The sequence below is a fragment of the Zosterops lateralis genome (assembly GCF_965231275.1).
Source record: "Zosterops lateralis genome assembly, chromosome: 6".
Taxonomy (NCBI): Eukaryota; Metazoa; Chordata; class Aves; order Passeriformes; family Zosteropidae; genus Zosterops; species Zosterops lateralis.
The window spans coordinates 25,268,649-25,295,512 of record NC_139761.1 but is presented as its reverse complement, the minus strand read 5'-3'; the positions used below and the strand labels follow the sequence as shown (position 1 = coordinate 25,295,512).

Sequence of the window (26,864 nt, the reverse complement as noted above, 5' to 3'; positions counted from 1 at the left end):
GGTGAGAGGTAAAGCAGCCCAGCAAGCACAGAGCACAGCTCATCGCCAGTGCACCATCCAGACAGGGAGCTGACCAAGACAGCCACCTTGGGCAGGAGGAACCATCTCTACATATTACTCCAAGATAAAAGTCCACTTCTGAATTGCAGAAGGGTCCTAAGGAATTCAGACCTGAGGGAACACGGGAAAACAAACTGACTTTACGCACTTTAGATCCTCTCTCTCACCTCTCTCACCTCATCATAGAAAGCCAAGTAAGGAATAGGTGTCAAAGTCAAGATATAATCATACCTTAGTCTAAATTTTTCTTTAAACCTTTTATTTTCAACCTTTTATTTCCAAATTTTACAGCACAAAATGTGCATCTTTATGTTTACAATGTATATCTTTCTTATACTTTACTATAAGTATTCTGTTATTGCTGAACTAGGCCTATATTGCTTTCACTGAAACAGTATAAAAAGAAGCAAACATTTTTACAACCTAGAACTGAACGATATACTGGCCACAACAGTAATTGTGAATTACAGTATTCCCCCAGAAAGCTTGATCATTTTCGTCTAAGGGTACAATTTGTCTCCCAATACATCAGTATAACTGTAGCACCACGTAAACAAGGTCACTGAAATAATATATGTTAAATAAGTATGTACTTAAGAGTAAAATTTACTTGTTAATTAATATATTTGACATACATACATACATATATATATATATACACACACACACACACACACACACATATATATACACACACATACATATGTGGGTGAGTTAACTTTTTGGTCTTCTCCCCAAGATGTCCTTCTAAAGCATCCAGTCTTGGAAAACAAGCAAGGGAGTTTAGGGTCAGGGTCTTACTGCAGTGTTGGGGCAGACGTGTTTGGTTTGTTAGCTACAAAATCTTACACAAGACTAGAGATGTAGTTTCAATTCAGAGACTTACCAAGAGGTGCTTTGAGAAACCTGCGCTCAATTCCTTGCTCTATCTGAAGCAGTGCAGACGCCAAGTAGTGAACCACATTACTGACAGGCTGAGGAGTACTTGTGCTTGTTGAGGCAGCACTTGGAGCTTCAGTTTTTAACCCAACCAGTCTAGAAGAAAAATGTATTATCTTTGAAGTCTCTGAACTTAATACCAGAGATACTTGCAATATATGCATCTACAGAAGCTTCTTATTTTAATTTCACGTACATGTATGGATTATGGACACGAACAGATCCTACACAGATGTGATTAGCTATCCTAGTTCTTATTAACTCAGCTAGCCCAGTTAATCTACATAAATTATCTTTAAGTAACAGATAAATTCCAAGAAATGTGGATGACAAATTTGAAAACAATTAAGATTTCCAGAAAATCTGATGTGACATCCATCAGCTAGTTTATGACCAATTTCTGTGATGAATACAGTCTCAATAATTCTTCGGTGAAAACACTTCCAGTGGTGAAGTGTAGCTTTTTAGAACTCATCCAGCTGCAGAAGTTCAACTACACAGATCTCTACAATTCAGAAGATTTTTTGAGAGAAAATAAAAACCATAAAGTAATTTTTAAATGTACATCAAGAATTGTTAATTTGTACACATTCTCATTCTTGGAGGATCTTAATAAAATACTAACTTTTATGTAAGGGTGGTTAAAAAGCCTCCCAAACAATAAAAAAACCCCTAAAAATCTCTAGAAACCAACCAACCAAACCCCACAAACATACCACCAAAGAGGTGAGTTTTCCAATAAAACAGGACTGAAAGACTAAGTAATAATTTCAAGTTGTAGTTAATCTTTCTGAACCACAAACATTAAGTAATGAGAGCAGCTCACGCTACCAAAAATAAAATTCCATTTCTATGTGGGGTTTATAAAAAATTAACTAATTAAGACTGTCTAGATTCTGCTTTAGTCTCGTGAATAAGCAATGCTTTTGGTTGTCCCTGCTCTTTTTTCACACTTAAAAGCTGTTCATTATATTTTGCAGTCACACACATTTTGAGAGCCTGAAAGCAAACAGAAAGAAAGCTGCGTAGTTATTTACATTTCACTAGTCAAACTCCAAGGTCTTAATGAGATGTCACTTGCTCTGAGGTGGATAAAAAGCCCCACATCAAAAGCAACCTGTCACATGATTTCAGAATCCCATAGTCTAATTTAATATGCAAGACTTTATTAGAGTAGACTTTATTCAGAAACTCTGATGGAGTCAGTATTGAATGGAAAAAAATTAAGCTACGAAGTTCTGCAGTTGAATTGAGAGTTGGCAATGGAACAAGTACCCAACGTTAAGTGGAAACAGATAAATTTCAGCTTCTTAGTTAAAACAGTGGAATACTTCTATATTTTGTTTTTCAGGAACCAAATGTCTGTAAATCATATGATTAATACAGAGGATGACCCCATCCATTTTGCATGCACCTACAGAACTCTGATTCAAAGGATAGTCTTAGAGGCAAATTCTAATTCACAGTGATGAATGAGAATTGAAATAAAATAAGAAAATAAACTTGAAGAACTTTAAATTCCTAACATCCAATGCAGCATTCATTAGTCCACCCAGAAATACAGCTTTTATAGAAGTCTAACAGAAAGCATCACAAGATACATAAGGCAAACAGTATGTTAGTACCATGATTGCCTCAAATGAATCTTTTTTCCTGAAGTATTTCAAAATTGACACCCTATCAAGACATACAATTTTATACACACTAACTATATTAAAAGACTGTATTTTGAGAAGTATGCAGCTTCTGAGAATTAAGAATTTGGAAATCTTCACCATTTCTGTGATTTCTAAAGTATGATTTACAAGAACTGCTATCAGAGAGCCACATCTGTCTCAAATGTCTAAAAACCAACCAAAACACCACAAAACACTTTACAGCTACAACACTGTAGGATTTGAGGTTTCCTTCCTTTTACTATGTTGCAGCTTGCTCCACAGAAGTATTATCATTCCTAAAGTTATAAGATCACATCTCCATTTTGCTGCTATGCCTAAAGTTATTCTAGACCATGGCCTGTTGCCCTGGTGTTTCTTACTGTGATCAGGAGGTACACTGGCCAGTTTAACCAGGGATTTGTTACTATTACCATTTTTCCTTTTCAACACTCCTACTCTTTTCAGAAATTGAAGTGTTTTGGTTTTGTTATTTTGTTTAGTGGTTTTTGGTTTTGTGTCTTTTTGGAGGTTTTTTTATGTGAGGATTTTTTGGTTTGGAGTTCTTTTTGGGGGGGACGTTCTTCTGGAAAACAAAACATCAATTGCCAGTTTAACTTTTCCCTGCATTTAAAATTACTTCAAAATTGTCCGTTTATTTTTTCCCCTGCATTTAAAATTACTTCAAAATGAATCCACATGTTCCTTCTTTGATAATTAATGTTTTCTTTGAGCAGTGTAGTATCTGAATACTGAAAGATGTAAAAATTGGTGCTTAACTCTTATACGGCAGTAGAACAGCATCATTTAGAGACTATAAACCAAAGTAAAATATTACATTTTAAGATTTACAGTCTTAAAAATCACCATGTAGAAGAATTTGAGGGTAAAAACCATCTGAAGGTCAAAAAGCCCCCAGCCAAACAAAACCAGAGCACTGCTATAAAACTCAGAGAGAAGAACCATTATTAAAACTATAGTTCTTACCTGTCTTTCACAATAAACTTATCTTGATCATCAGTTGCCATTTCTTCAGATTCCTCATTCACAGTTTTAATAATACCATTTTCTTTGTTTTCATCATTCAGAAACTCATATCGTCCATGTTCTAAGGCTGCTCTCCAAGCCTGTCTGTCTGTAACCTGGAGCAAACATACAAATTTGAGGTTTCTAAAGAATCAAAGGATACAAACTTTTAGTATTCATTACTGTCTACATTTAATTTAATTATGCTTTTAGTAAAACCACTGCATGCAAGAGTTCTCATTTAAGCTACAGACTTGATGGCACCACTATGTTCCTACATTCTAGCATTTACAAATACCTTAATAGCCCCCAATGTTCCTTGGTAGATCCTGTCTTCAATGTCCAAAAGAAAGTCCCTAAGTCTCAGTTCAAGCTGCTTCTCTGCAGACAGGTGAGATCCATCATGGACATTCTGCATCCTTCCCCGTCCTATAGGAGGTCTGATGTCACTTTGAGGTTTTTCTGCAAGAACAGCAAGTAATTTGGTGTCAGTAGGTCTTGTTCCTTTAAAGCAGCTGTTGGCAGAGGGAATAGTACAAGACAGAACAAGCTGAATACCTGGGTTTAAAATTCCCTTCTTGTAGCTAACTGCCAACACCAATATCTGTACCAACTAAGGCATCTGATTCAACCAAGCAGGGTAATGATGACCAATAGATGGCCAAGAGATGATTGGCATCCACTCATAACAACATGAGAAAAATCCTTACTAATTTAAAAGTAGTTCTTTCGTCTTAAAATTCTTTTGGAAATAGTAAATAAGTAAGACTCACCTTGCTCTAAGTGCAAGGAGGGAAAAAGAGAGAATAAAGTCACATTTCTACTGTTTGACTGCTTTTACTTTACAAGAGAACTCTTCAACTGTCTTTCCTGCACGTATCTTTTATCATAGAAACACTTAAAATAAGCATGTGCAACTGAAAATCATAAAACCTAACAGAAAAGACAAGATAAAATCTCTTTAAAAAACCTAACCTTAAAACAATGCAGAAAGATAGGATGCTACAGGCACAGACAAGACTGACTGTGTCCTCTAATTAAAGGCAGGAAAAAAGAGAAAGATAACATGATAATTTATGAAAACAAGGTGAGAGCTGACGATAATGAGCTGTCAAGCAAAAATCTACTACCAAGAGAACCTAAAGTTCATGCAAAAAACTCAAAGGCCACAGGGAAGAGCTGAAAGTCTGCCCGAGTTCTAAATTAGTGCTTGCAAGTCTGCATAGGGGGTGAACATTTTTGTTTACAGGACTTACATTAAAACTTTTGAGTGCAGTGATAAGAAGGTACATGTAGCAATTTAAGAGGTATTTAATAAATACAATAAATAAAGCTGTTGCTAAGAAAGCACAGGATGAATTTCTAAGGTGCTCTCAATTGCGAAAACAATTCCCTGTAACTGAAAGTAATCATGCAAATACCCTCAAAATGTAAACTAGCAACTCTAATGCCTGGATGTGGGAAATGTCCTTTTTGGTTTAAAATCAAAGAAGAAATACAGTATTTTTTCTTGAGCACAACTAGAAAAGCAGCAACTACTTTTCAAATAATTGACAAGGTAAAGTTAGTGGCTACTCCAATAAAATCAAGTAATAGCACATCTCAATTTTATTTCCATGCTCTTTTGAGCAGGAAAGGCAGAAGCACAGCCTTCAGTGCAGGATAATCCCTCTTGTCCTGTAAGTCATTTGAGTGAAGGCAATAGGGCAGCATCTGGAGTCCACAGCAGAAAAGCTACCAACCAAGTGCATCTACACATCGCTGTTTATCCCTGCTTATCACACAGTGATGTGGCACCATTGGTATTAGACCACTCCATTCAAATTTTCTTGATCTCTATTAAAGTGAAGTTCAAAGCTGCCTTTTTTTCTTAATGAAAAGGTGTTATTCTACAGTTCTAACACTGAAAGAGAAGAAAAATCTGTCACCGTGGACATCAAGTTGCTTCAGAGAAGAAAGCAGCACACAAAATACAGAAAAAAGTGCAGCGATTAAAAAAATAAGGACCCACACATACAAACTCAAATGTATCAGACGATGATGAGATTTTCTCACAAAAAAAACCCCAAAACAACCCAATATGGAAAAAAGGCCTTAAAATAAAGCTTAACTACTATGCAAAAACTCTGTTCTGCACTAGTTTCCACCAAAAGAAATGTTAGATCAGCCATAAATTTAGCAGTATCTGGTGTGCTCACAGTGTGTTCTAGCATAGGCACTCCAGGAAAACAGAATTTGTGTCTGCTGTGAATAATTCTCCCTTGCCCCAATACAGATAATCCCATATCCTCAAGGTAATTTGTCATAATTAAAAACAAAATGCAATTTCTTATACATTACCCTAAGGAGTATCACTTTGGTAACACTGTCTACCCACCAAGACACCATAAGCAAGCCAGCTGTAAGCCTGTATGTGCAGAATTTTATCAGTGATTGGAGCCAATGCCTTGCCAATAGATGGCAAAATACTTGTCTAGGTGAAAAAGGAAAAAACCCTAAATCCTAGATCTAGGATGGTTTCCAGTACACTCCTATGTTTAAAAACCCATAAAAACATCTGCTATCCTGCTGTTTCTTTCTGTATTGAGTGTCTGCCAAAGGAAGAAAAGGGAAAAAATCCAGAAAAGAGTAATGTCACAAAATGCCACCACACTGATGTTAATCCATGTAACAACCAACACAGCTATGCAGCTTTTTAGCCCGTATTAACTTCTATTCCCCAGCTGATCTTTTTCCAAAGTTAAAATTACTTTCTAAAGTTGTCTGTTTAAAAGCCAATCCCAGTTTACTACACAGTAAGATCACATAAAAATTACTGCCTTTTTTAGCATGAAACACCAGAAAATACCAGACAAAGGTGTGATATATGTGTATATATATATATATATATATAGCACCAGAGAAAGTCTGTCAAGCAGGAAGAGGAAAAAAAAGGAAGGAAGGAAAAAAACCAAATGTGTTTTCCATCAAGTAAAAAAAAAGCTTAAGAATAATTCTTAGATCTTAGAAATTACAGCTAAATTAGAACTAGATATTTTTATATTATTATATAGAAGTTTTATCTGTAGAAGCAAATGAAGACCAAGAACCTTTCATTTACCTGGAATATGGAATTTCTCCACAGGAAAGCTGTTTAATTGTTCATATATTCTACTTTTCTCTTGTAAAAGAGTTTCTTTTAAGGCACTCTCCCTATGTCCTCGGGAATTGAGAGCCTCTAGAAGTTGGTCCAGTTGTTCCCGAGAACTGTAAAAGCACCAACGGTTTGGTTTGTATACTGGCCTTGGCACCTCTATGACAACACTGGTGTGTGAATCTTGGTCAATATTGGAGGTAGATTCAGAGGATTTCAAAGACTCTCCAGTTTTACTGAATACCTGAGGTTCATTTGTGCAAGACTGTCCACTATTCTGAAAGGAAGAGGTTCGAGGCAACAACATGTCTTCTGTGAGACCAGAATAGTCCTCCTCTACAAACAATCCAGGAATAGAAGGGAAAATCCAGTAGCGTCGGTACAGACGGTCACGACCTAACGGGGTGATATTTGTGCAGGCTGTTGCATTCTGAATCTTTTCTAACAGCTCCTTCTCTTTCTTCTGTTGTTCCTGTTTTAAAGCTTCTTCATCTTCAGCAGTAAGAGGCTCACTCTTTTCACAAGTGGTTTCTTCTTGTCTTGTAAATTCTTTATACCCATTTTGCCCTCTCCTTCCTAAAGTTAAAAAAAGTATGATAGCAATTAATTTACAATTTTTTTAACCAAAAACTCAAGTAAAGGGGAGGTTTCAGTTTTGTCCCTTTCCGGTTATCCAAACTTAGACTGTGAAAGACCATCAGTTCAGTCACAAGACAATACTGGTTTTATTAAAGAAAAAACTCAAGTGATTAACGCCCATTCCCTTGAAGAATGGGTAGCCACTTTAAATACACCTTCACTTTGCAGAAACTAGACTAAGTCTCATTTACTGACACGGTCATCTTCAGTACCATACAAAAAGAACCAAAATCTTAAGAACGCAATAATTTATTATGGAAACATCTTATAAAGTAAAATTCTAGCAATTTCACTACTGAATACAAACTATGATTCAGACTTTTTATTATTATTTTTATTTATCATACTCAAAATCATGATCTTGAACCCCCAAAGGTCTCAAGAAAGACCGGAATCCCTACATAGTAGCTTTTATGGCAAACTCAGGTATCTTACTGGATTACTTTAATTTTTAAATGTATTTACTTATGTATTATTTCCCCCCCTCAATTTGTACCAGCTGAAAACATTTCAGTTCGCATCTTTAGTCTACCAAAGTATTAAGTCCTGGTAGTCATCTAGACCAGTATGTCTCATAATTGATGCATGCAACCTGAAAGGTGCTGTTGACACTCAAGTTCTACATGTTCTCAGAGTGACCTTCAGTTCTCTAGTTGTAGGAATGAAATAATAACACTTGTTTGCCATCCAGTCACAATGTCTCGAACATGAGTATTTGAGAAACCTGAAATTCTGTTTAGGATCTCATTGCTTTGCCACAACACAACTGTAACAACCATGTAAATCTGTGTTACTGAATGACTCAGAATTTCCACCCCAGGTACTGTTAGGAACTGTACAAGTTTGCAAATTAAGTCCACACTCATTCAGGACTTTGACTGGCACAGACACCAGTACAAAGCCTTCCCAGCAGAAAGACACAGATGAGCTAGCAGCCCAAAGCCATCAACAATTCATCCTCCTGTGGTGACATCTATGTTTAGTTAGGAACAGCAGGCTGCACCACTTACTGCACTGCAGTTCCTACTAGCACACTGCTGAGGAAATTAAATCTAAGCATAAGTCTGGTTTTATTCTTGTACAGGAGGCATTAACAAAGGCAAGCTACACCCAAATGCTTGATCTAATGTTTTCTTTTGAAATACCAGTTGGTTTTGCAGTTTACTAAAAGAAAAAAAAAAAATTAAAAAATCAAACCCACACCATCTCCTATTAGATGAAACTCTTACAACTCTCTTTATGGGGGGAAGTACATGTAATGGGTTGTCAGGCAACACCATAATATTTTTTAGACAAGGAGGAATACACACAACACATATAGAAGACAAGGAGAAACAGAAGTGTGAAAGAACATACAGCTGACCGTAAGAATTACACCAGACTGGCTCAATGCACTTAATAGCCCATTATGATAATATTCAAGTGTGGGATTTTTCCTTAAAAGAAAAAGATGGCAAAGATTGATACTTTTACTATAAAACACAAGAGCTTGCCAGGTGCATGCAGGTGCACAGGTACACAAACAAATTCATTATTGCATTACCTCTCCGTCGTTTTTTGTTTGGTCCCAGCTCTTCCTCATCCTCTGTGGCTGTGTCCACGTCTTGCTCTTTACGCTCCATCTCTTTGCTCTCTGTACTAGTATCGAGCTCTTCCCGTTCCTCCTCCCTGACACAGCAAAATAAACAAAAGGTTACTAGCTAACCAACCAGGCAATATAAACTAAATGATAAAAAATAAAATACAGCACCTTTGACACAAAGAGTACTTTTATCTTCCAAGTACTTAACTAATAAAATACCAGTAATGCTCTTAAGAAATAAACTGTAAATCACGGACTATATAAAGTCCAGAAGAAATCCACTAAACTCTAAATTTAAGGACTAAACCCTGCTCTTTGGTAGTCACACTTTCATTTGAAGTGTATGATTATTATAATCAGATCATTTTTGGAGACATCTTAGTGTAGTTCTATTGTTATAGATTTTTTTCATGTCTAAGTTTCCTTCCAAAAATGTATATGTAATTCCATAAAATGCTTGTTACACATTTTTGCCTCATCTAGCAAATATAATTAATACCCTACAGAAACACGGGAAGTTTTTACAAGGTAACTTTTTTACCAATTCTACACCACTATGAAGAAAAATAAAATTAACATTAAGGACAATATACTTAAAATACACCTTTGCATATGATCAAGTCAATGAAACTACACATGTGAGGTCTGGCCATGAAGCCGAAAAGTGCTATATGATATACATCACAGTAATACAATGTATCATACCCAACAGATATTTCAACAGCAGGAATTCTTTGCTCCTCTTCCTTCAGCTTTTCTTGTTTTTCTTTCATTTTTAACTCTTGTTCTTTTAATCTTTCTTCTCTTCTCTTACGTATCCTATTAGTAAGAAGGATATAGAAACCAGTTGCAATTAATCTACTATCTGGTCTGTCCACATCTTTTTTCTTTTATACTAAAACATCATCCAAAAATAGCAGCAACATGGGAAAACACAACATTTACCACAACTAAGTTTCACTCCTGTGTATTGTCTCAGGGAATCAGCATAAAACAGAAACATTACTACTGTTTCTCCTATGCTTTCTGCCAACTGAGGGATTAATCTCATTTGTAGCACCAAAATTTAGTTTTCCATATCTCAGTTCTACCTTGCTGCTGCCGCCTCTCGTTCTTTGCGATGCTGTTCTGCCTTTAATTCCCGGAATTCCTGTTTTGCTTGTCGCAGCACATCAACAGAGTCCTCAATGAAATCTCGAGTGGAGACAAGAGTCAGGAGTTTCCCACAGAGAGCATGAAGGATCTTCATCTTTTCTCCTAACAGAATTTGGACCAATGTTTATATTTCACTATGCAATTGATAATAAGCCTACCTCCTACAGACTCCAAACTGGATCTGCTCTCACTTAGGAACAAGTGAACAATCATTTTAGTGCACTAAGTGCACTCGCAGAGACATTTCCTGAAAGCGTATCTGCTTTGCTCAGAGGTACAAGCCTTTATTTTTAATTTATTAACTTCTACCACCAAAAGAAGTAGTAAAATGCAGTATTATCTTCAAAACAGAGATAAAGGAACAGTAGACCGATTTTTTTCTCCATTTCCAAATAATGAACAAAAGACACAAATACAAACAGGAAAAAAAAGCAAGGGCTGAATGAAACACCCCAGTGCTTCTTCCAGAGAGATCTCCTTATGCGAGCAACACTAATATTTTAAAATGGGATGAAAGAAAAGCTACTCAGAAGTAATGAGCCTGCCTAGCTCTGCAATCTCTGATGTGGTGGGATGTGCTTGTGGGGACTGAAGCATAGGGGGTGAGTGTTGGTCTACATATGATCCCCAGAGATACTTTCCAAACTCAGTTATTCTATGATGCAGTAAATTTTGACCATCATTGGTATAAAGCAGTTGTGAAATCGATCACTTATTGAGCAATCTAATAATCTCTAACATGTATTGTCTTTTATTACCTGGCAACAAATCATATACTGAGGTACTTGAAAGTTTCTTCAAGAGACCAGGATTACTTAATCTCAGCTCCATGCAAGCATCATCAGTAGTATCAAACCCTCCTCGTTTCTGGTAACGGTATTTTGCATTGGCTGATGTTATATCAGCACCTGATGCTAGAATGTGAAGTCTGAGAATCTCAGAAAGAGTGCAGCTATCAAGATCCAAGTTTTTCAAATTGCAGCCTACAGTTGAGAAGAATGAACAGTTATTTATATAGACATTTAAATGTACATAAATATAAAAATAGTTCTTTAAAATACAGACCAAAATAATAACAGTAACAAAACAAGAAGTGAAACCCACACATACCCTGATGTAACTGGGGCCATGCAGCTGCCAAAGTTGCAACTGCAGACAGTGCAGATTTTGTGGGGTCTGCATCTTCATCCAAAGCCTCTGTTAAATCTTTAAGGAAATAAACACTTTATTCTAGTGCAAATTAAAACTTGTACTGTGGAGGGGAGGAAAGGAAGCTGTGTTTTGAGAGTTGCAGACAAAGCAGAAAGAGGGATGATAGTTACAGATGCATCAATGTAGTCAGAACTCAATTCAACATCCAAACAAAAATTTATAGATCTTTAAATGCAACTAAAAAATTCCAGCTAAGAACTAAGGACATGCACCACATGCTATATATAGGGAGAACACCATATAAGGTGTTAAAGCAACCGCAACACACAAAACATGCACAACGGCAACATAAAAGGCAGCAAGAACAAATCCAGGAACACGCTTGAAAGCGCAGAGAAGTAGCAATGCAAGAACACCTGTATTTCTTTTCCTCAAACGAACTGTTTTTCTTATAATAATTTTTATTTTTAGGCAGCATAACTCAAACCAATCACTATCACCATTCACTTTATACTTTCTATATGTAACTCAGATACAGCCTGTTCTGCACAAACACAATTACTAAGCCATTACAAATAAATGATATTTCACCAAATCAAGCACCTGCACTTAATGACATAAGCAAACTGACCAGGAAAGCAGGGAAGTGAAAGGGAGAAACAGCAAGTTCTTGTTTCTTAAACAAAGGTTTCCTCAGCACTTACAGGTATTTCTCCAGAGGGTTGGCAGAGTTATTTTCAGCACTGTATGCTGTTTCAACAATTTCACTTTATTCAAATCCAAATTATTAAGCTGTTAAAGTCACCAAGTCAAAATAAAACCACAAATACAAACTATACAAAATACATAAAACGCAAACCCACAACACTCCTATATATGATGATTAATGTTTGAAAACTGTCACCCAGACACTGCAAAATGAATCTCTGCACCTCCTCTCTCACTAACTATATAACACACTTTGAAAAAGTACTGTAAACCCCAAACTACATATTCATGGTGTTCCCTGCTGCAGAAATGCTTCCTGTACAGAATTTAACTGAGCAAACATGCTGACTACTGCTACTTTGGTTACCCAGCATTACAAAGCCAAGACTATGTAATTCCTTTACGGGAAAGAAGATGTCTAAACAAGAGTGACAAGAAATGAAAGTTCTGAGGCAAGTAAAACATAAGAAATGAAGTGCCTTTACCCACAACTCTGCTAAACTAGAAACAAAATGGCAGACTTCTGCAATTGTCAGCCCCATGACAATTAAAACATTAAAGTTACATTATGGTTTTCTAATCAGCCATATGAATAATATCAAATCTAATCAACTATTCTATGATTACCTGATAATGGAATCCTTGCTTGTATTGCCAAAGTAGTACTCTCAGTAGTTAACAAGTAGAGTTTAATTGCTAAATTCAACAGTAATTAAAATACAGTCTAAACTTACTAACACCGTCTCAAATCTGTAACTTTATTTAAAGAACAAGAGCAGCCTCTGTTATTGAAGACTTTGACCATGCTTTACATAACTTATAGACTGGATGTAAATCTTAAGCACGAAAATAAACAAGCTTTAAGGGTGGAATTAAAGGACCCTTCGTATAACTCGCACATCTGGCTTACAGGGGCACCATGGAATTCACCTGACCTCAAATAGGGAATGCGCTTATGTACCTACCTCTAATGAAATAAAGGCTAGTAGGAAAGCTAGTCAAAGCTTCTCCTTTAGTCAGCAAATTTGGCAGTCCATAAACACAGAACCACAAATTTGCAACAAAGCCTGCAAAGCCTTCTGATCAGTGGTTAGTATACCCTGAATGCCTCTGAAAATGGGGGCAACATCGGCTTTAGAGCAAAGACCAAAGTCAGAGTGACTGTGAGAGTCTTTACTGAAAGGACACACACAGCAGTATCCAGGAGCTGTGCATGCGTAACTTCAAGTGTTGGAGGACAATGAATATTCAGTTCTCCATTACAGTTGTGCTGGGGAGTTTTAGTTTTTAATCTAGTTAGGTAAAGATTTTTTTTATAGAGACAGATATCTTTAAGAATTAGGAAAATTACTTGTTTCCTGACCCTCAGGAGAAACTTGTAAAATGCTGGAGGAAGAGAAGGAAGGTAAAGATGCTTCCTGCACCTCTGAAACACAAGCAATGCTGTTAAAAGCTTATTATGCTTTGCAGGATACAATCATAGTAACAATGAGCTTCCTTTTTCTCTATTTCCCCCAGACCCTGCAGTCCATGCCCAGTTTAAGGGCATGGACTTCTTCAGACAGAAGAGAAAAAACAAGCCCATTTACATACAATATCCATGCATAATAAGACAAGGTTAAACAAAGGAATGCCAAAAAAATCATGCAGCTTAAAGTTAATTCCAGTGCAATTTCAGCTTTTCAGCAGTGAAATTAAAGATCTGACCTTTGGTCTCAGCATCAGCTATTTGATCTTTGGCCACTTCCTCTTCCTCTTCGGCCATTGCCTGAAAGATGGCAGTCAGGAAGAAAAACAGCAATTCACATAGTGGGCCTTCAGTGTCATTTCCTACAAGAGCTTCCTCTAAAACCTCTGTGAATAAAGTTTAAGAAGCGTCACTTTTGCCGCAAAGTTGGAAAAAAAATTATGTACTGAAGAATGAAAACATTTTTTTTTTCCTTCAGGTATGATAACTAAATTACGTTTCCATCATTTACTGCATATATTCCTAGGGTGATGGTGTCAGAAAGAGCCCTGACTAAACATTGTTTTCGTAATACATAATTGCAAGGAAAAAGTACAAGTAGATATTCTGACAAGCAGAATAACAACTTGTACATCAAAATTAATTTTGATTTTACAAGTCCGTTGGAGTTGACCATGAACTGAAAACTGGATTGATATACATGTGTTAGCACTGACAGATGAAAGCCACACAGAAAATTTTCTAGTACTGGTACTTGTGTGCACTTAAGTCGTTTGGCAGTTTGGTAGAAGGGAAACCACCAAACTGGGGCACCTTGCCACATAAAGCACAACTTGCCTAAAGTCACTCCTTCAGGAAATTCATCTTGAAGATCAAAAAGTTCCCCAAAAGCATGTAAAAACTCCAAAACCATCAGAGCATCACCAAAGATCTCAGGAGGAAGTCTTGTCTTCACTGGCATTGGAATGGGAAGTTCCTGCAAACCAAATGGGACCACTTAATACAGTATTTGGTTTGTGCAAAGTACACAAGTGATTAAAACCAAAGAGTCTATTATTCTAAGGAATGTATTTGTTGAATTTCTCTACATTTTACTAAAGAGTCCCACAGGACACATGATCAGTTATCATGGTAACACTAGTGATAGCACTAACTTTGGAAACCAAAGAGCATACAACTCGAATGTAAAATTTTTGAGGAAGAAGTTTACTCATGTCCATGAAGTTAATCCCACTACAAGTTAAGAACATTGGCTGTTAAGATTTTTCCTTTATATCTGTATTATTTCACAAGAGTTCTGAATGCCAGTTTCCTGAACTGTCTGGACAAGCAAAAATAAACATACTCTTAAAAGTTACTTATGACTGCTTGCAAAGACAAGCAAACCAAACCCCTAACACGTTCACATAAAACAAGCCCTTCTAATACTAGGATATGCAAGATCATGTCTAACAACTGTATGTTCTGATAATGCTTTTTTTTCATTCTAAAGCTCTTATGGTAGCTGAAAACATATTAAAGGGAGCTGATGTAAGCACCCTAAGACAAAAAAGACACCGCCTTCAAATCACAGATGACAGTGTCTAACACTATTTGATTTTGAAATTACTATCTTCAAGATTTGTCTTCACTTACTATTTCTTAGCACATATAATTGACCAAATTCCAGAATGTTGTCTCTTTTCCATAAATGTGGTAGTTCACAAATATTAAAAAGAAGAAAGCTGAATACTATGCTTTAGAAGAATATAGTGAGGTATTTAGTGTATTTTCTGAGAAGGGAATCTTTTCAAAAGCAGTCCCCAACTAAACTCATCTTTACTGATATTCTTGTCAATTTACAGAACCACAAATTAACAGATTATTTTGTGTTGGAAGAGAACGACAAGGATCTTCAATTCCAACTGCTGGCTCTGCACAGGACCATCATGTAAAGAATCACCCGCTGTGCCTGACAGCACCATCCAAATGGTTCTGTCAGGCTTGGTGCTGTGACCACTTCCCTTAGAAGCCTGTTCCAGTGCCCAGCCACCCTCTGGGTGAAAAAGCTTTTTCTAATATCCAACCTAATCCTCCCCTGGCACAACTTCAGGCCATTCCCTCACATCCTGTCTGGGCATCATAGAGAAGAGATCAGTGCCTGCCCCTCCTCTTCTCACAAGGATATTGTAGACTATGATGAGGTGTCCCCTCAGTCTCCTTCCAGGCTGAACAGACCAAGTGATTTCAGCCACTCCTCATATGGCTTCCTCGCCAGCCCCTTTACCATTCTTTTTTCCCCTCCTATGGACACTCTCTAATAGCTTCATGTCTTATATTGCAGTGCCCAAAAACTCACGCAGTAGTCCAGGTGAGGCTGCACCAGCAGAGTAGAGCAGCAGAGTCTCACTGCAGTGATGACACTGCTTTTCCACCCCTCCTTTTCTTTCCAGTAGAAATATAGCAGCACTGTTTTCACAGTTTGCTCTCCTTTCAGCAATGGCCTTTTTCCCTTTCTACATAGCTTAGAGTTTTCACTGCCATCTTCGATGGCCATACAGCTCCCCTTGCAAACGTGTTCAGCTCTCATACTCCTCCCAATCAGTGCTTTCACTTGAATTCATTTAACACACTCCTTTATTTCCACTTGCCCTCCTTGCACGTTATGTTTCCCTGCGTATCTCAAACTCTCATCCTTGTGTTTCTGAAGATTCGTCCCTGCCAAAATGGATCACAATAAAGTGTACATGAATGTGTAACATTAGAAAACCTCCTGTTATGTACAGCCACACTAGATGCTTGTGTGAAACATAAGTTCTTTGAGAAGCAAATTCTTGTTACTTTTTACAGGTTTCCAGTATCATCATGAAAAATGCTCATTAACCATGATACATATAGTATCTAATATATAGTATATTGCTACAGTTTAAATCAAAAGAATGTCACAGGATGTAACAAGCCAATGTCTTTTCCAACTTTTGCAGCCAAAAATTTAGTTTTTTAATTACTCAAATATTTTAAGTCAGTCACATTTGTTCTAAGTGAGCTCATTTTGTATACCTAATACAAAAATCAGGTATACTCAATACCCTCCACTCAGTAATGCCAGCACTTGGAAAAGGTTCTATTGTAGACTGAGCACAGGCTGTAATGCTTTTCTGGAGGCTGAAAATGCAGATGATCCTATTAACATTGCCACTGGGAAATATGTATTACACAGCGCAGGTGACTCACATCCTCTAGCATTCCCATCAGATCTAGATTTGCCTCTGCATTAGGGAATCTAATCCATCTGGGGACCCTGCAAACTACAATCTCCAGCCATTCCAAATTCAATCATACCTTAAGGTCATCACACTCCATATCTTCTCTAGGCTTACTCCACTGTTTCAGGTATTCCACATATTTTCTTTTCTCCTCACGCAGCTTCTCCCTTTCCTGAAAAAAAAAGTCACAATTGTATGTAAATATTGTTACATGGCCTTATTGCAATTTTTAAAAACTGCACCACTTACTATTCAATCACACTGAAAAGTAAAATATCACATTTAAGTAGAATGGAGTAATCTATTAATTTTTATTTTGTTTAAAATTATAGTGGCAAAAAATATTTAAATGAGGTGATACTTTGTTCGATTACTTGTTGCTTTTGTTGGGGTGTTTTGGGTTTTTGATGGAAATGGAGAAAGAAAAAAATATCAGAAGTTAGACAGCATTTATGAAAGTTGCCTCAAAAAAGACCATCAAAATAAGATTGTGAATGTAGCTGTAGTAAAACATAGTGGAATATATAATTTCTTCATATTCAAGTTGACAAAAAGTTATTTAGCAATTTACATCCAAAGAGAATCCACACAGAAATCCACAACCATTAGATATGCCGTCAATCTGATGCAGAACAGATTCTTCAAAGAGGACAACAATTAAATAGTTCTGTGCATTATTGGCAAAAACACCCCAAGCTCACCACATTACTTCAGAAGTAAGTTCAAATTAAAAATGAACTTTTGGTTAAAAAAAAAAAATTACAGAGAATGTTAACCAGAAATACAACCCATCATCAAAACTTGTAACTGCCTACTCTCCTAAAGTGCATTTCTAGGAACTGAAAATGATAAATGGAAAATAACTTGAAACAGCAGCTTAGAAATAAGGAAACTATAAAGTCATTATGCTGCTCCTATATGAAACACATATACTTCAAAAGCATTACTTTTTCCTTTTCTATTTTGAGTCTCTCTTTCTCTTCTTTCTTTTTCATCCTTTCTTCTTCCACAATCTTCTTTAATTCTTCTCTTTTCTTCTCCTTATCTTCTTTCTCCTTTTTCCTAGCTTCTATAGCATTTGCCTTCTCTTGTTTTAATTTAGCTTTTTCAAAAGCTATAAAGGAAAAAAAAACCAAACCTAAGTTATTTTTTCTTTTGTAAAATATTAGTTTTAACTCATAAATAATGATCTTTTTATAATTACCACATGAAAAAGATATTGTTATGAAGACTGAATTGTTTCCACACCAACCAGAAATTCAAACACTTGGAAGTTCTTTACAGTATCAGTTTCCATCCTATGTATTAGACATGTTTTATGAGGTTGTCAACAGGTAATAAAGTTAAATATATCTGGTTTTATGAGTATACAGAAGGTTATTACTTGTTTATTGGTTTCTATCAATTGACATATAAAGATGAGAACTGATTCCAACGTATAATTACAGCAACATATTTAGTAATGACTGGTTAATAAAAGCATGTCACAACCAGGTGTGACACTCAACTGTGAAATATCTGTGATAGTAAAACCTTTAAATAAGTGATCTTTAAATATTTAGTTATTACCAAATTACTGAAGTCAATACATTTGGAACCCAGGTAGTAGCTCAATGTGCTTTGCTCAAATCTTACTTCAGTTACAAAGTTTAGGCTGAACTTTAAATGACAATAAATTCTACTGCCTGAAGAGATGCAGATTCCTTTGCAGTCATGTGTGGAACAGGATACAAATTCCCACTTTCTGAGGACAGACAGCCCACACACAGGCTAACAAATAAAAGGGGGGTCTTACGGTTTTAACTGAATAAAAAGGAAAGCTAGAATCGTAAGTGAATGAAATGAAAAAAGATCCTTACTCTTACCAAATGGATAGTACTAACAAGAAAGATTTTTATTACATTTTCCTATAACATTCTGAAAATGGGCTAGGTTCCTTCTACAGAAAGCTACTCCACATTCCAGCAATGTCTCTACCTGGCAAACAAATGCAGTGAAGCTGATCCCCAGGGTCTTCAACATACTGAGAAGGTTAACTTTTCAAGGTACTTGGTATTTTGCTACCTTTTCACATGGTGAAAATGTGACTTAACTAGTCTTCTAGAAGCTGCAGTTTCTGCCCACAGAAGAGAGGAAGCAGCTCTGACTCTGATCAACTGTTACCTTGGTCTATGCTGTCGTTCCCAGCACATGAACAAATAGATGCTTGTTGTGCAAGAACGTGGACACACAAATTTAATGGAACACATGAAATTCTATTGTCCCCATCTCCTATAAAGGAAAGGCCCAAAGCAGGGTCAGACAACTTTGCTGTTATTTAAGCAGATGTTGGACTAGGTCATTTCTGAATGTCCTTGCCATGATAAAAAATTCTATGTTCAAGGAAATGAGAGGCTGGACCCAGAAGTTCACTAAAATACTTCCACAGATCAAAGTCTTTCCTTATGAAGGACATGAGTCCTTACAATCCAGAAGAATATCTCCTAGTATGACCTTTGTCCTCAAGAAGACATACCAGTTTAACTAGTTAAACGCAAACAAAAGGCATATAGGTCCCCTTACTTCATTTGAAATAAAATTTAAATTTATCAGGAAGAGGTCAAAACTAAGCCAAAATAATTCAACCAATCCAAACTAAAAATCTCAAAAGTGATTTGTGCTCTTTTAAACCAAAAAAAAAGGCAGAATATATTTAAGTTCTTTTAAATTTTGAGATTGCTATATGAGGAAAATGCGTAAATGGAAAAACTACTGGATTTGTGTTACACATTCATGCATTGATATACCTTCAGCTGGTAAAATTTACTCATAACTTCACCATCCGAGCTTCTACAAAAGATTATTTAGCTCTTTATTTATCTCAGAAAGAAATCAACATAGTTGGACCACAAGCTTCCTACATGTCCCCAATTCAGTCAACTAACAAGGAAAAAACAAAATAAAACCAGGAAACAAGCATGCTACTATTGAAAGGAGCACTTGGCAATAGTGGCGTGGCAGTACACTCTTAATACATTTTCCCTTTGAAAGGTACAACCCCAAAAATACTCTAATTATGGCCTGTTCTCAAACCTGCAGAAACTGGTTCTACTGGTCATATGAGTAAACTTCAACTTACCTATGGCCTGTACATCATCTTTTTGCTTCTGGAACCTTGCCCTTTCCCTTGATACTTTACTTTTGCTTCCTGGGGTGTTTTGTTTAGGTGTAATATTGTCCTCCTGATAGAGAATTTGGAGGTGGAAAGGGAAAAAAAAAGAACATAATAACTACAGGGAAATTATCAGCAAAAGAGATTCCCAATTTTTCAACTGTTCTCGAGAACACAATGAAGTAGTATAATGACTGAGAGTCTCAGCGTTTAAATACAGGCAAGTGACATACCAGTATCTGAGGGCAAGTGACATAATTTTAGCTGAGAGCTCAAATTAAAGCTTTTTAGCAAATTATTTATTAATCCCAGAATGGACAAGTACTCCGTCATCACAATGCACTGAAAAACTAGCTTCTCAATGGGATCCCAGAATAATGACAAAAATAAGAAGATAACATATCAAGTATGATCCCTTTTACCAGCTTAACTATAAAGCAATTACTCTAAGATCAAATGTGGAATATATCCCAACTGTCCTCAAAATAAAAAAAGCACAATGTCAACCATGTATTTCAAATGATCTGAAAACTTTAACAAATGCAAGAACTTCATAGACTAGGCTGACGTGTCTTCATCTGGAATTAAAAATGTCATTACTTACAAGACCTGCAGATGCCCTCTTTGGAGGTCGCCCTCGCCGTCTGCTTGCAGGACTGAAGATAAATGTGGGTGGTTCATCAGGAAAGAAATAGGAGAAGTTTTGTTCTGCTAGATTATATTTTTCAATTGATGTTGCCTTAGTAAGAAAGATGAAAATAGATATTGTGAAATTCTTACCTTTTTATAAATATAAGCTAATTAATCTAAACAGCAGCTAATTAATAACTCATTAATTCACAAAAGAAGACAATAAGAGTAACTATCCACAACTGCTTAACTGAGGGTAAGAAATAACACTCTGAAATAGTGTAAGTGAAGAGTTAAATCTACCAAGTGGATAATGATAATAAGGTACGCAGCACACATCTGAAACTAGTATTTGGCTTCATTTGGTAAGATGTTGTTTCTTTATATGCCTTTTAGCAAACACAGCTGCAAAGTGTCTTCCTAACAAGTTATTGAAGTGTGTCAAGAATAAATTTTAACAGATAAAAGCAGAAACTTATCTTATTGAAGAATTACATAATTCTCTATTACACAGGTACTTATTTCTGGAGGAAGACTTTTTTCCAAATTGTCCCAAGTTTTTTTTCAAGTCTACTTTCTCAACCTGATGACTTCAGGAAATCTGTCCTTATTGGACAATAGAGATGAGGATACAAAGGAGACATTCCAAATAGGACATGTTCACATAACTGAAATGCAAGACAATCAGCAAGAGGACAATAAGACACTCCACAGAAAGCCCAAATAAAGACGTGATGACACATATACGGAATATAACAACTTTCCTGAGGCTCCAGAAAGCATCACTAATAGATCACTAGTCCTTAATGTGGTAGAGTGAGCTGAGTAAAAATGACCACTAACAAGTCCAAGGAATGGGGTTGTTTATCCCTTTCAGTTCTATTTTCTTCTATTTCCATTTCTTTAGAAGAGACTCTGGAGTTAGACATTTATTTAGAAATCCATTGCCTTTGTTGTTTTTCACAACTTTCAGAGGCAAGACTCTCACTGACACTCATCTCTCCAAGCCTTGCTGTGCAGAATGAGCAGTTACACAGCTGTATGAGAAAATAGCAGACATAATAAAAACCCTTCTACTTTCCCAAAACAAGAAGATAGCAAGGATTTCAGGGTCAAGGCTGCAATACACAGTGAAGGAGTCCAGGATCTCTTGTAGTACAGCAAGCAAGGCAAGGGAAATTGCTGAATTGTGGGAAAAGCTGCTCAAATTCTCAATTGCCTGGTGCCCACTAAGATGTCAACTTTAGTCTGAGTTGTACTAAGTACCACCATATATCTAAGATTACAAAAACATGCATAGTCAACATCCAAGGCCTTATCAGAAACCCATTCCAGCCACCTAAACTCTGCTAATTTGCCTCACTGAAGATCTGGAGACTGAATTCAACCTATTATAAAACATTTTCCAGCTAAAAGCATTAGAACAGAATAATATTGGTTTACTGTACCAACACAAAACCAGTTCATTTTTATTTGACTTATATATATCACTGCATACCCTGAAGAACAAAAACATATCATGTGCCTGAGTAATCAAAAGTATATTATGTTTTAACAAATAAAACTTTTCTAGATAAATGCTCTTTTATTTGGGGGACTTTTTAAAACTAGTAGCCAAAGAAGAAATTAAAGAATTATGCTTCATGTTCAGAAAAATTACCATCTTGTTTACAAGCAGAAGTTAAAAACCTGGTTTTGAACAAGGAGTTGAAGGATTCATTTTTTATTCTGGAAAAGTATATTATACTTTGGAAAAGCTAAATTTGATGTAGTTTAAAAAAGGAGCTCTGAGCAGCTAGTAGAGAACAGCAAAAAATACTAAATAGTGTCAATATTCTATCCAATATTTCTTCTTACCTTAGCTTTAATTACTCCATCATGTGGTTCACAGTGCTGTTTCAGAAAAAGTTTAAGTCTATCACGAGAAAAGAGATGTTTCCTCCGGCTGTATTAGGACAGAAAGATAGTATTATCAACTAACATCGTTAATTAGTGTTTAAGTACAGCCAAAAGTATGTGCAAGAATACATGTGATAGATCATATGATTGATCTTTTTCTTATTTTCTTAATTATAAATAACACCCTTACTACTGTAATTAACAACTATTCTTTGAAACCTCAACTGAATTAAAATTTTCCTTATGAATAAAACAAAACCCAAGCAGTACATAAGCAGTCGGTTTATGCATTTGTAGTTTTTATTTTGAAAATCCTGTTATGTCCTCTTTTTTTAACACCTTTTTGATTCATAGTAGATCCTCCAAATACTTCTTAAAATTCCTAAATAAAACCCAAGTCTGACTGTTTCAGGAGAGAGGGAGGACAAACAAAACCAGGGACTGCAGGAAAGCAGCATTCACATCGCTCAAGCAGGGAGGCAAGCCAACAAGCGTCAAGGTGAATTCACACACTTCTCAGTCAAGCTATGCCACTTCTTTCTACAGGACACTGTGCACTCTACTGGCTCCCGGCACTACAGGGAACCTGCACTACTTCATGGGAAGGAAAAAACTTCACTACACAAGAGTAGTTAATGAAAAAGCTAATCCTGACTTGCGCTGTAATGACTTGTAATCACACAAATTTCCAGCATCCACTTTACATGAAGTTTTGATGTACAATCTACTCTAAACATATATTTTAACTGAACTTGAGACGAATTTTGTTATTTAAGAAGCAAAACCTCTACACCTTTCTATTTTAAAATCAATTTGATTGCCAGTGTCTGCTCCAACATTTCAAGCCAGCAATGCTACCAGAGTGCTCACAATGCCAATAGTTCATAATTATTATTCCTATTAATAGAGTTCTCAAACTTTTTCCACCTACTCCATCAATCACACCACAACAGCCAAGGTATCAGAAATCACAGTGTTGCAAAAGACAAATTTTCTTAAGAAAGGATGTTCTTTGATGTTTGATCTTTATATACTTTCAAGCCTTATCAACACAAAGGGAAATATAATGCATGAAAGAGAGCTTGGTTGTTAGCTACTATAAGTGATGTTCAGGTGTTAGAAAAATAAACTATTTGTCGGTAGAACTGCTTTGCTAAAGTTTAGGGCTGGACATGCTTCAGTGGTTTCAGACCTGGGGGGAGGTTAACAAAGCTTGGGAAGAATGCCCACGGACAGCAGACACAAAGAAGGCAGAATTTAGGGGTCACAAAGACACCTAGCAGAATTCCCAAGGTAAGGAAACCCAAACAAGCAACTGTACTGAATCAGCTCCAACTGAGTAAAAGGCAATTCTGCAGGGGGAAATCTGCAGCCACTGACTCAGGACCACGGGCACAAGAAACGCACTGACTCAAAAGAGAAAGACTGAGCATGCAGACTAATTACCATAAGATGCAGTAATTAATCAATTAATTGGAGTCATTAACCAACAGAAAATAGAATACTAATTAGTAAGAGAACTATGTAACTTGTAGCCAATGAGCACTAATTCTTTTGCTTGCTAAAATGTTCTTGATTTATGGAATACCATTGATCACCTAGGCTTGTACATCTCTGAAATAAATACTCGGTGTCTCTCTCAAGTGTGTAATTATTGGCTTGCTGCACACTGGGTAACTAATCCGATTTCTGCAGACAACAACAGCAGGTCTCATCTGTGCACCAATGAAAACAGAGACTTGCAAGGGGTTGGTACCTGTGTTAATGCCAGCAAAGCTTGGAATCCTTGATATAGACAGCCTATATTACAGTATTTTGTTCCAGCGCTTTTAATTAACAGCTCTAACATTGCTTTAAAATGCCATTTTATATCAAAAACATCTTATGCAACTCAGTTACAAAGCACAGTTTTAACTTCCACGTACTAATTTTTACCTTAGTTGAGATGCTTTAACAATAACAGGTTCATATAAGTGTTTTTTAATAGGTTGAACTTTGTATTTGAACAAAGAAGGATCAATTATGGCTTTCTTCTCCCTAGGAAAAAAAAAATAAATTAAAAGTTTACATTCACATATCATCAGCTTCATATTTTACACATTTAATATATTTACATGTCTACACAATGGACTTCTCGAAAATACCCAGCTTGTAACTTCCACTGATACCAAATGGAGCCTATTAATTTGTGCCAACTTTTCTGCTACTATATTTAAATCTGCATTAAATCCAGTTCCTGCAAGGAAATAGGAAGAATAATGAGGTATGTTTTCTTAGCAAGGAAATGTAAGATAAAGGAAGGAAGGAAGAGAGAGAGACAAGTAAGGATACATCCCTGTAGTTCAGAAAATTGTCTCCTTAATACTCTCAGTATTCATGATGGCAAAAGGAAGACAGGAAAAAGGAGAAAATTATGAGGAAGGAGTCCAAAAGACAGAAATAAAATCAGTAAAAACAGTAGTCCCTGATCTATCAATTGCATGCAAAACAAATAAAACCCACCTTAAATATTTTTCCAAAATAACTCTTTACCAACAACATAAAATAGCAGAATGTAACAAATCATAAGGCAACATATCTACACTTCAAAATAAATGTTTATCAGGCTACATGCTTTATTAGCCAAAGTGCATTTCCCTTTTATGGGTATTGCTACAGAGAACTAGATTTTTTTTTCCTCCCTCATGGAAAACATTTCTTCAGTTTTAACATCAACTGTTTTGTTACACCTCTTCCTAGGTGCATAACACCCAGGTCTGATGTGCTACCAAAATGTACTCCTTTACAAGAACAAAAAGGGTTCTGCCACAGACAATATACTTCAAGAAGAATAGTGTATTTATGGACAGACTTCAGGAAAAGGTAAACTATTAAGACTTTATTTAAATAATGTTGCATTTTGGCATCAAACAATAGAACTAACTTCTCCTGAGGTGACAATTTGTAACCAAGAGTTGTACTGCTTTATTAGGAAGAATTCAGTCATCATCTTATTTCATCAAGAAGGAAAGTTGAAGCAGCTATGTAGATGAACTAGGAGATTCAAAACTATGCATTTCATCACTGTCAGTCCTTCCAGCACTTACAAAATGCTTTCAGATGGAGTTTGCAACAAAATAAAACAGTGCATCACTTGCTGTTCTTTAGCCTTTTGAAAAAGATGTTGAGAACTGTACTTGTTAATGCTGCTGGAAATAAAATTTGCATTTTTACCATTACAGTTGTAAATTACAAGATTACAGTTTTTGTTCTCCCCCACTAATTCTGTGAAAGGGAAATACAAGAAATGTTAGCATTCTAATGTCTAATAAATATATTAATTAATACAGATTAAAAGAAACACTACTTATTCACCATTAGTGTCATTTCACATGAGAAGAATTTGCAAAGTTTTCAAGAAAAATAGTTTATAATGACTAAATTATCAGCATATTTAATAATAAATGGCCTGACAAAAAAAAAAAAAAAGAAGAGAGACTTGGAAAGAGCAACACATCTAATAGACCTACAGATAAATGTTGTGATATGCATGCAGTGTCTTGCACAATACTGCATGCACAACACAGTTGATGTCTAAAGGTGAGTGACTTGGAGCAAACAAAGTTTAAGAAATGTAAAGGAAAAAGCCCACCCAGCTATTCATACTAGCAAAACAGAGGTCAACTGTAATCCAGTATATCCACTGGCAAGATTGTAACATCCCTACATAAGTGTGTTAAAAGAGCTTTCATATTCTGGTCATACCATGATTTGGTCTTCCATGACCATCTTCAGTGTCAAGACAGGAAAGCTAAAGTAATGAAGGCTGTCCCTAGGAATTTCTGGACAGTATGAAAGACAAACTTGCACCTCATCACACATCATTGCGTTTCCAGTCGTTTAGTCTAGCAAGCTGAAGAATGACCCAAACAGATAATGTTCAGATACAAAATAAAAGGCATCAGAGTCCCAATATTAAACCAAAAGTATATCAGCTATTTGTACATTTTGAATAGATTCTAAGCTTCTGTATTATCTGCAATCAAATTCAGGGCCCAAAGAATAACCAAATTTTCAACTCTTTATCATTAATCTTTGCTTCTTAGTTTAAGTAAATCTTTCTCAACTTCAGTGGATCATATATAATGGTCCAAACACAATTTCAAAACACACTACATTTCTTCTGTTTAGTTTCTGAGTTTCCAGTTACTCTTCCAAGAAGTAAATACATTCCCGATATCCTCCTCCAAATTTAGAGAAAAAATTTTGGTTAGTGCAAAAGAGGAAGATAAAGGTCATTCAATACACATAGAAAGCTTTAAAAATTATATAGATTATCTAGCAGCTTTAGTGTAAAACTATTATCATTTTTGTTAATATTTTATTTTGTAAAGCTTTATATATGTAAAACTCATTAGAGTTAGCAAGGGTTAGACCATTTCA

General features: G+C 36.0%; 1 protein-coding gene across 2 annotated transcripts in view; it reads right to left on the bottom strand.

Annotated features, from left to right (window-relative positions):
- The window catches only part of BAZ1A (bromodomain adjacent to zinc finger domain 1A), a 64,222-nt gene that overhangs the window by 12,697 nt on the left and 24,661 nt on the right, over positions 1-26,864 (bottom strand). The window contains exons 4-20 of one of the 2 annotated variants that reach the window (XM_083862948.1): positions 24,378-24,479; positions 22,401-22,488; positions 20,518-20,652; positions 19,881-19,983; positions 17,710-17,876; positions 16,839-16,934; positions 14,355-14,493; positions 13,757-13,903; positions 11,300-11,395; positions 10,948-11,172; positions 10,126-10,291; positions 9,740-9,853; positions 8,996-9,120; positions 6,781-7,389; positions 3,979-4,142; positions 3,642-3,796; positions 947-1,095 (exon numbers count right to left, since the gene is read on the bottom strand). In XM_083862948.1, the coding sequence (XP_083719074.1) occupies positions 947-1,095; positions 3,642-3,796; positions 3,979-4,142; positions 6,781-7,389; positions 8,996-9,120; positions 9,740-9,853; positions 10,126-10,291; positions 10,948-11,172; positions 11,300-11,395; positions 13,757-13,903; positions 14,355-14,493; positions 16,839-16,934; positions 17,710-17,876; positions 19,881-19,983; positions 20,518-20,652; positions 22,401-22,488; positions 24,378-24,479 (2,780 nt within the window). The remainder of the gene's footprint in view (positions 1-946; positions 1,096-3,641; positions 3,797-3,978; positions 4,143-6,780; positions 7,390-8,995; positions 9,121-9,739; positions 9,854-10,125; positions 10,292-10,947; positions 11,173-11,299; positions 11,396-13,756; positions 13,904-14,354; positions 14,494-16,838; positions 16,935-17,709; positions 17,877-19,880; positions 19,984-20,517; positions 20,653-22,400; positions 22,489-24,377; positions 24,480-26,864) is intronic. The other variant, XM_083862947.1, reaches the window with a different exon arrangement.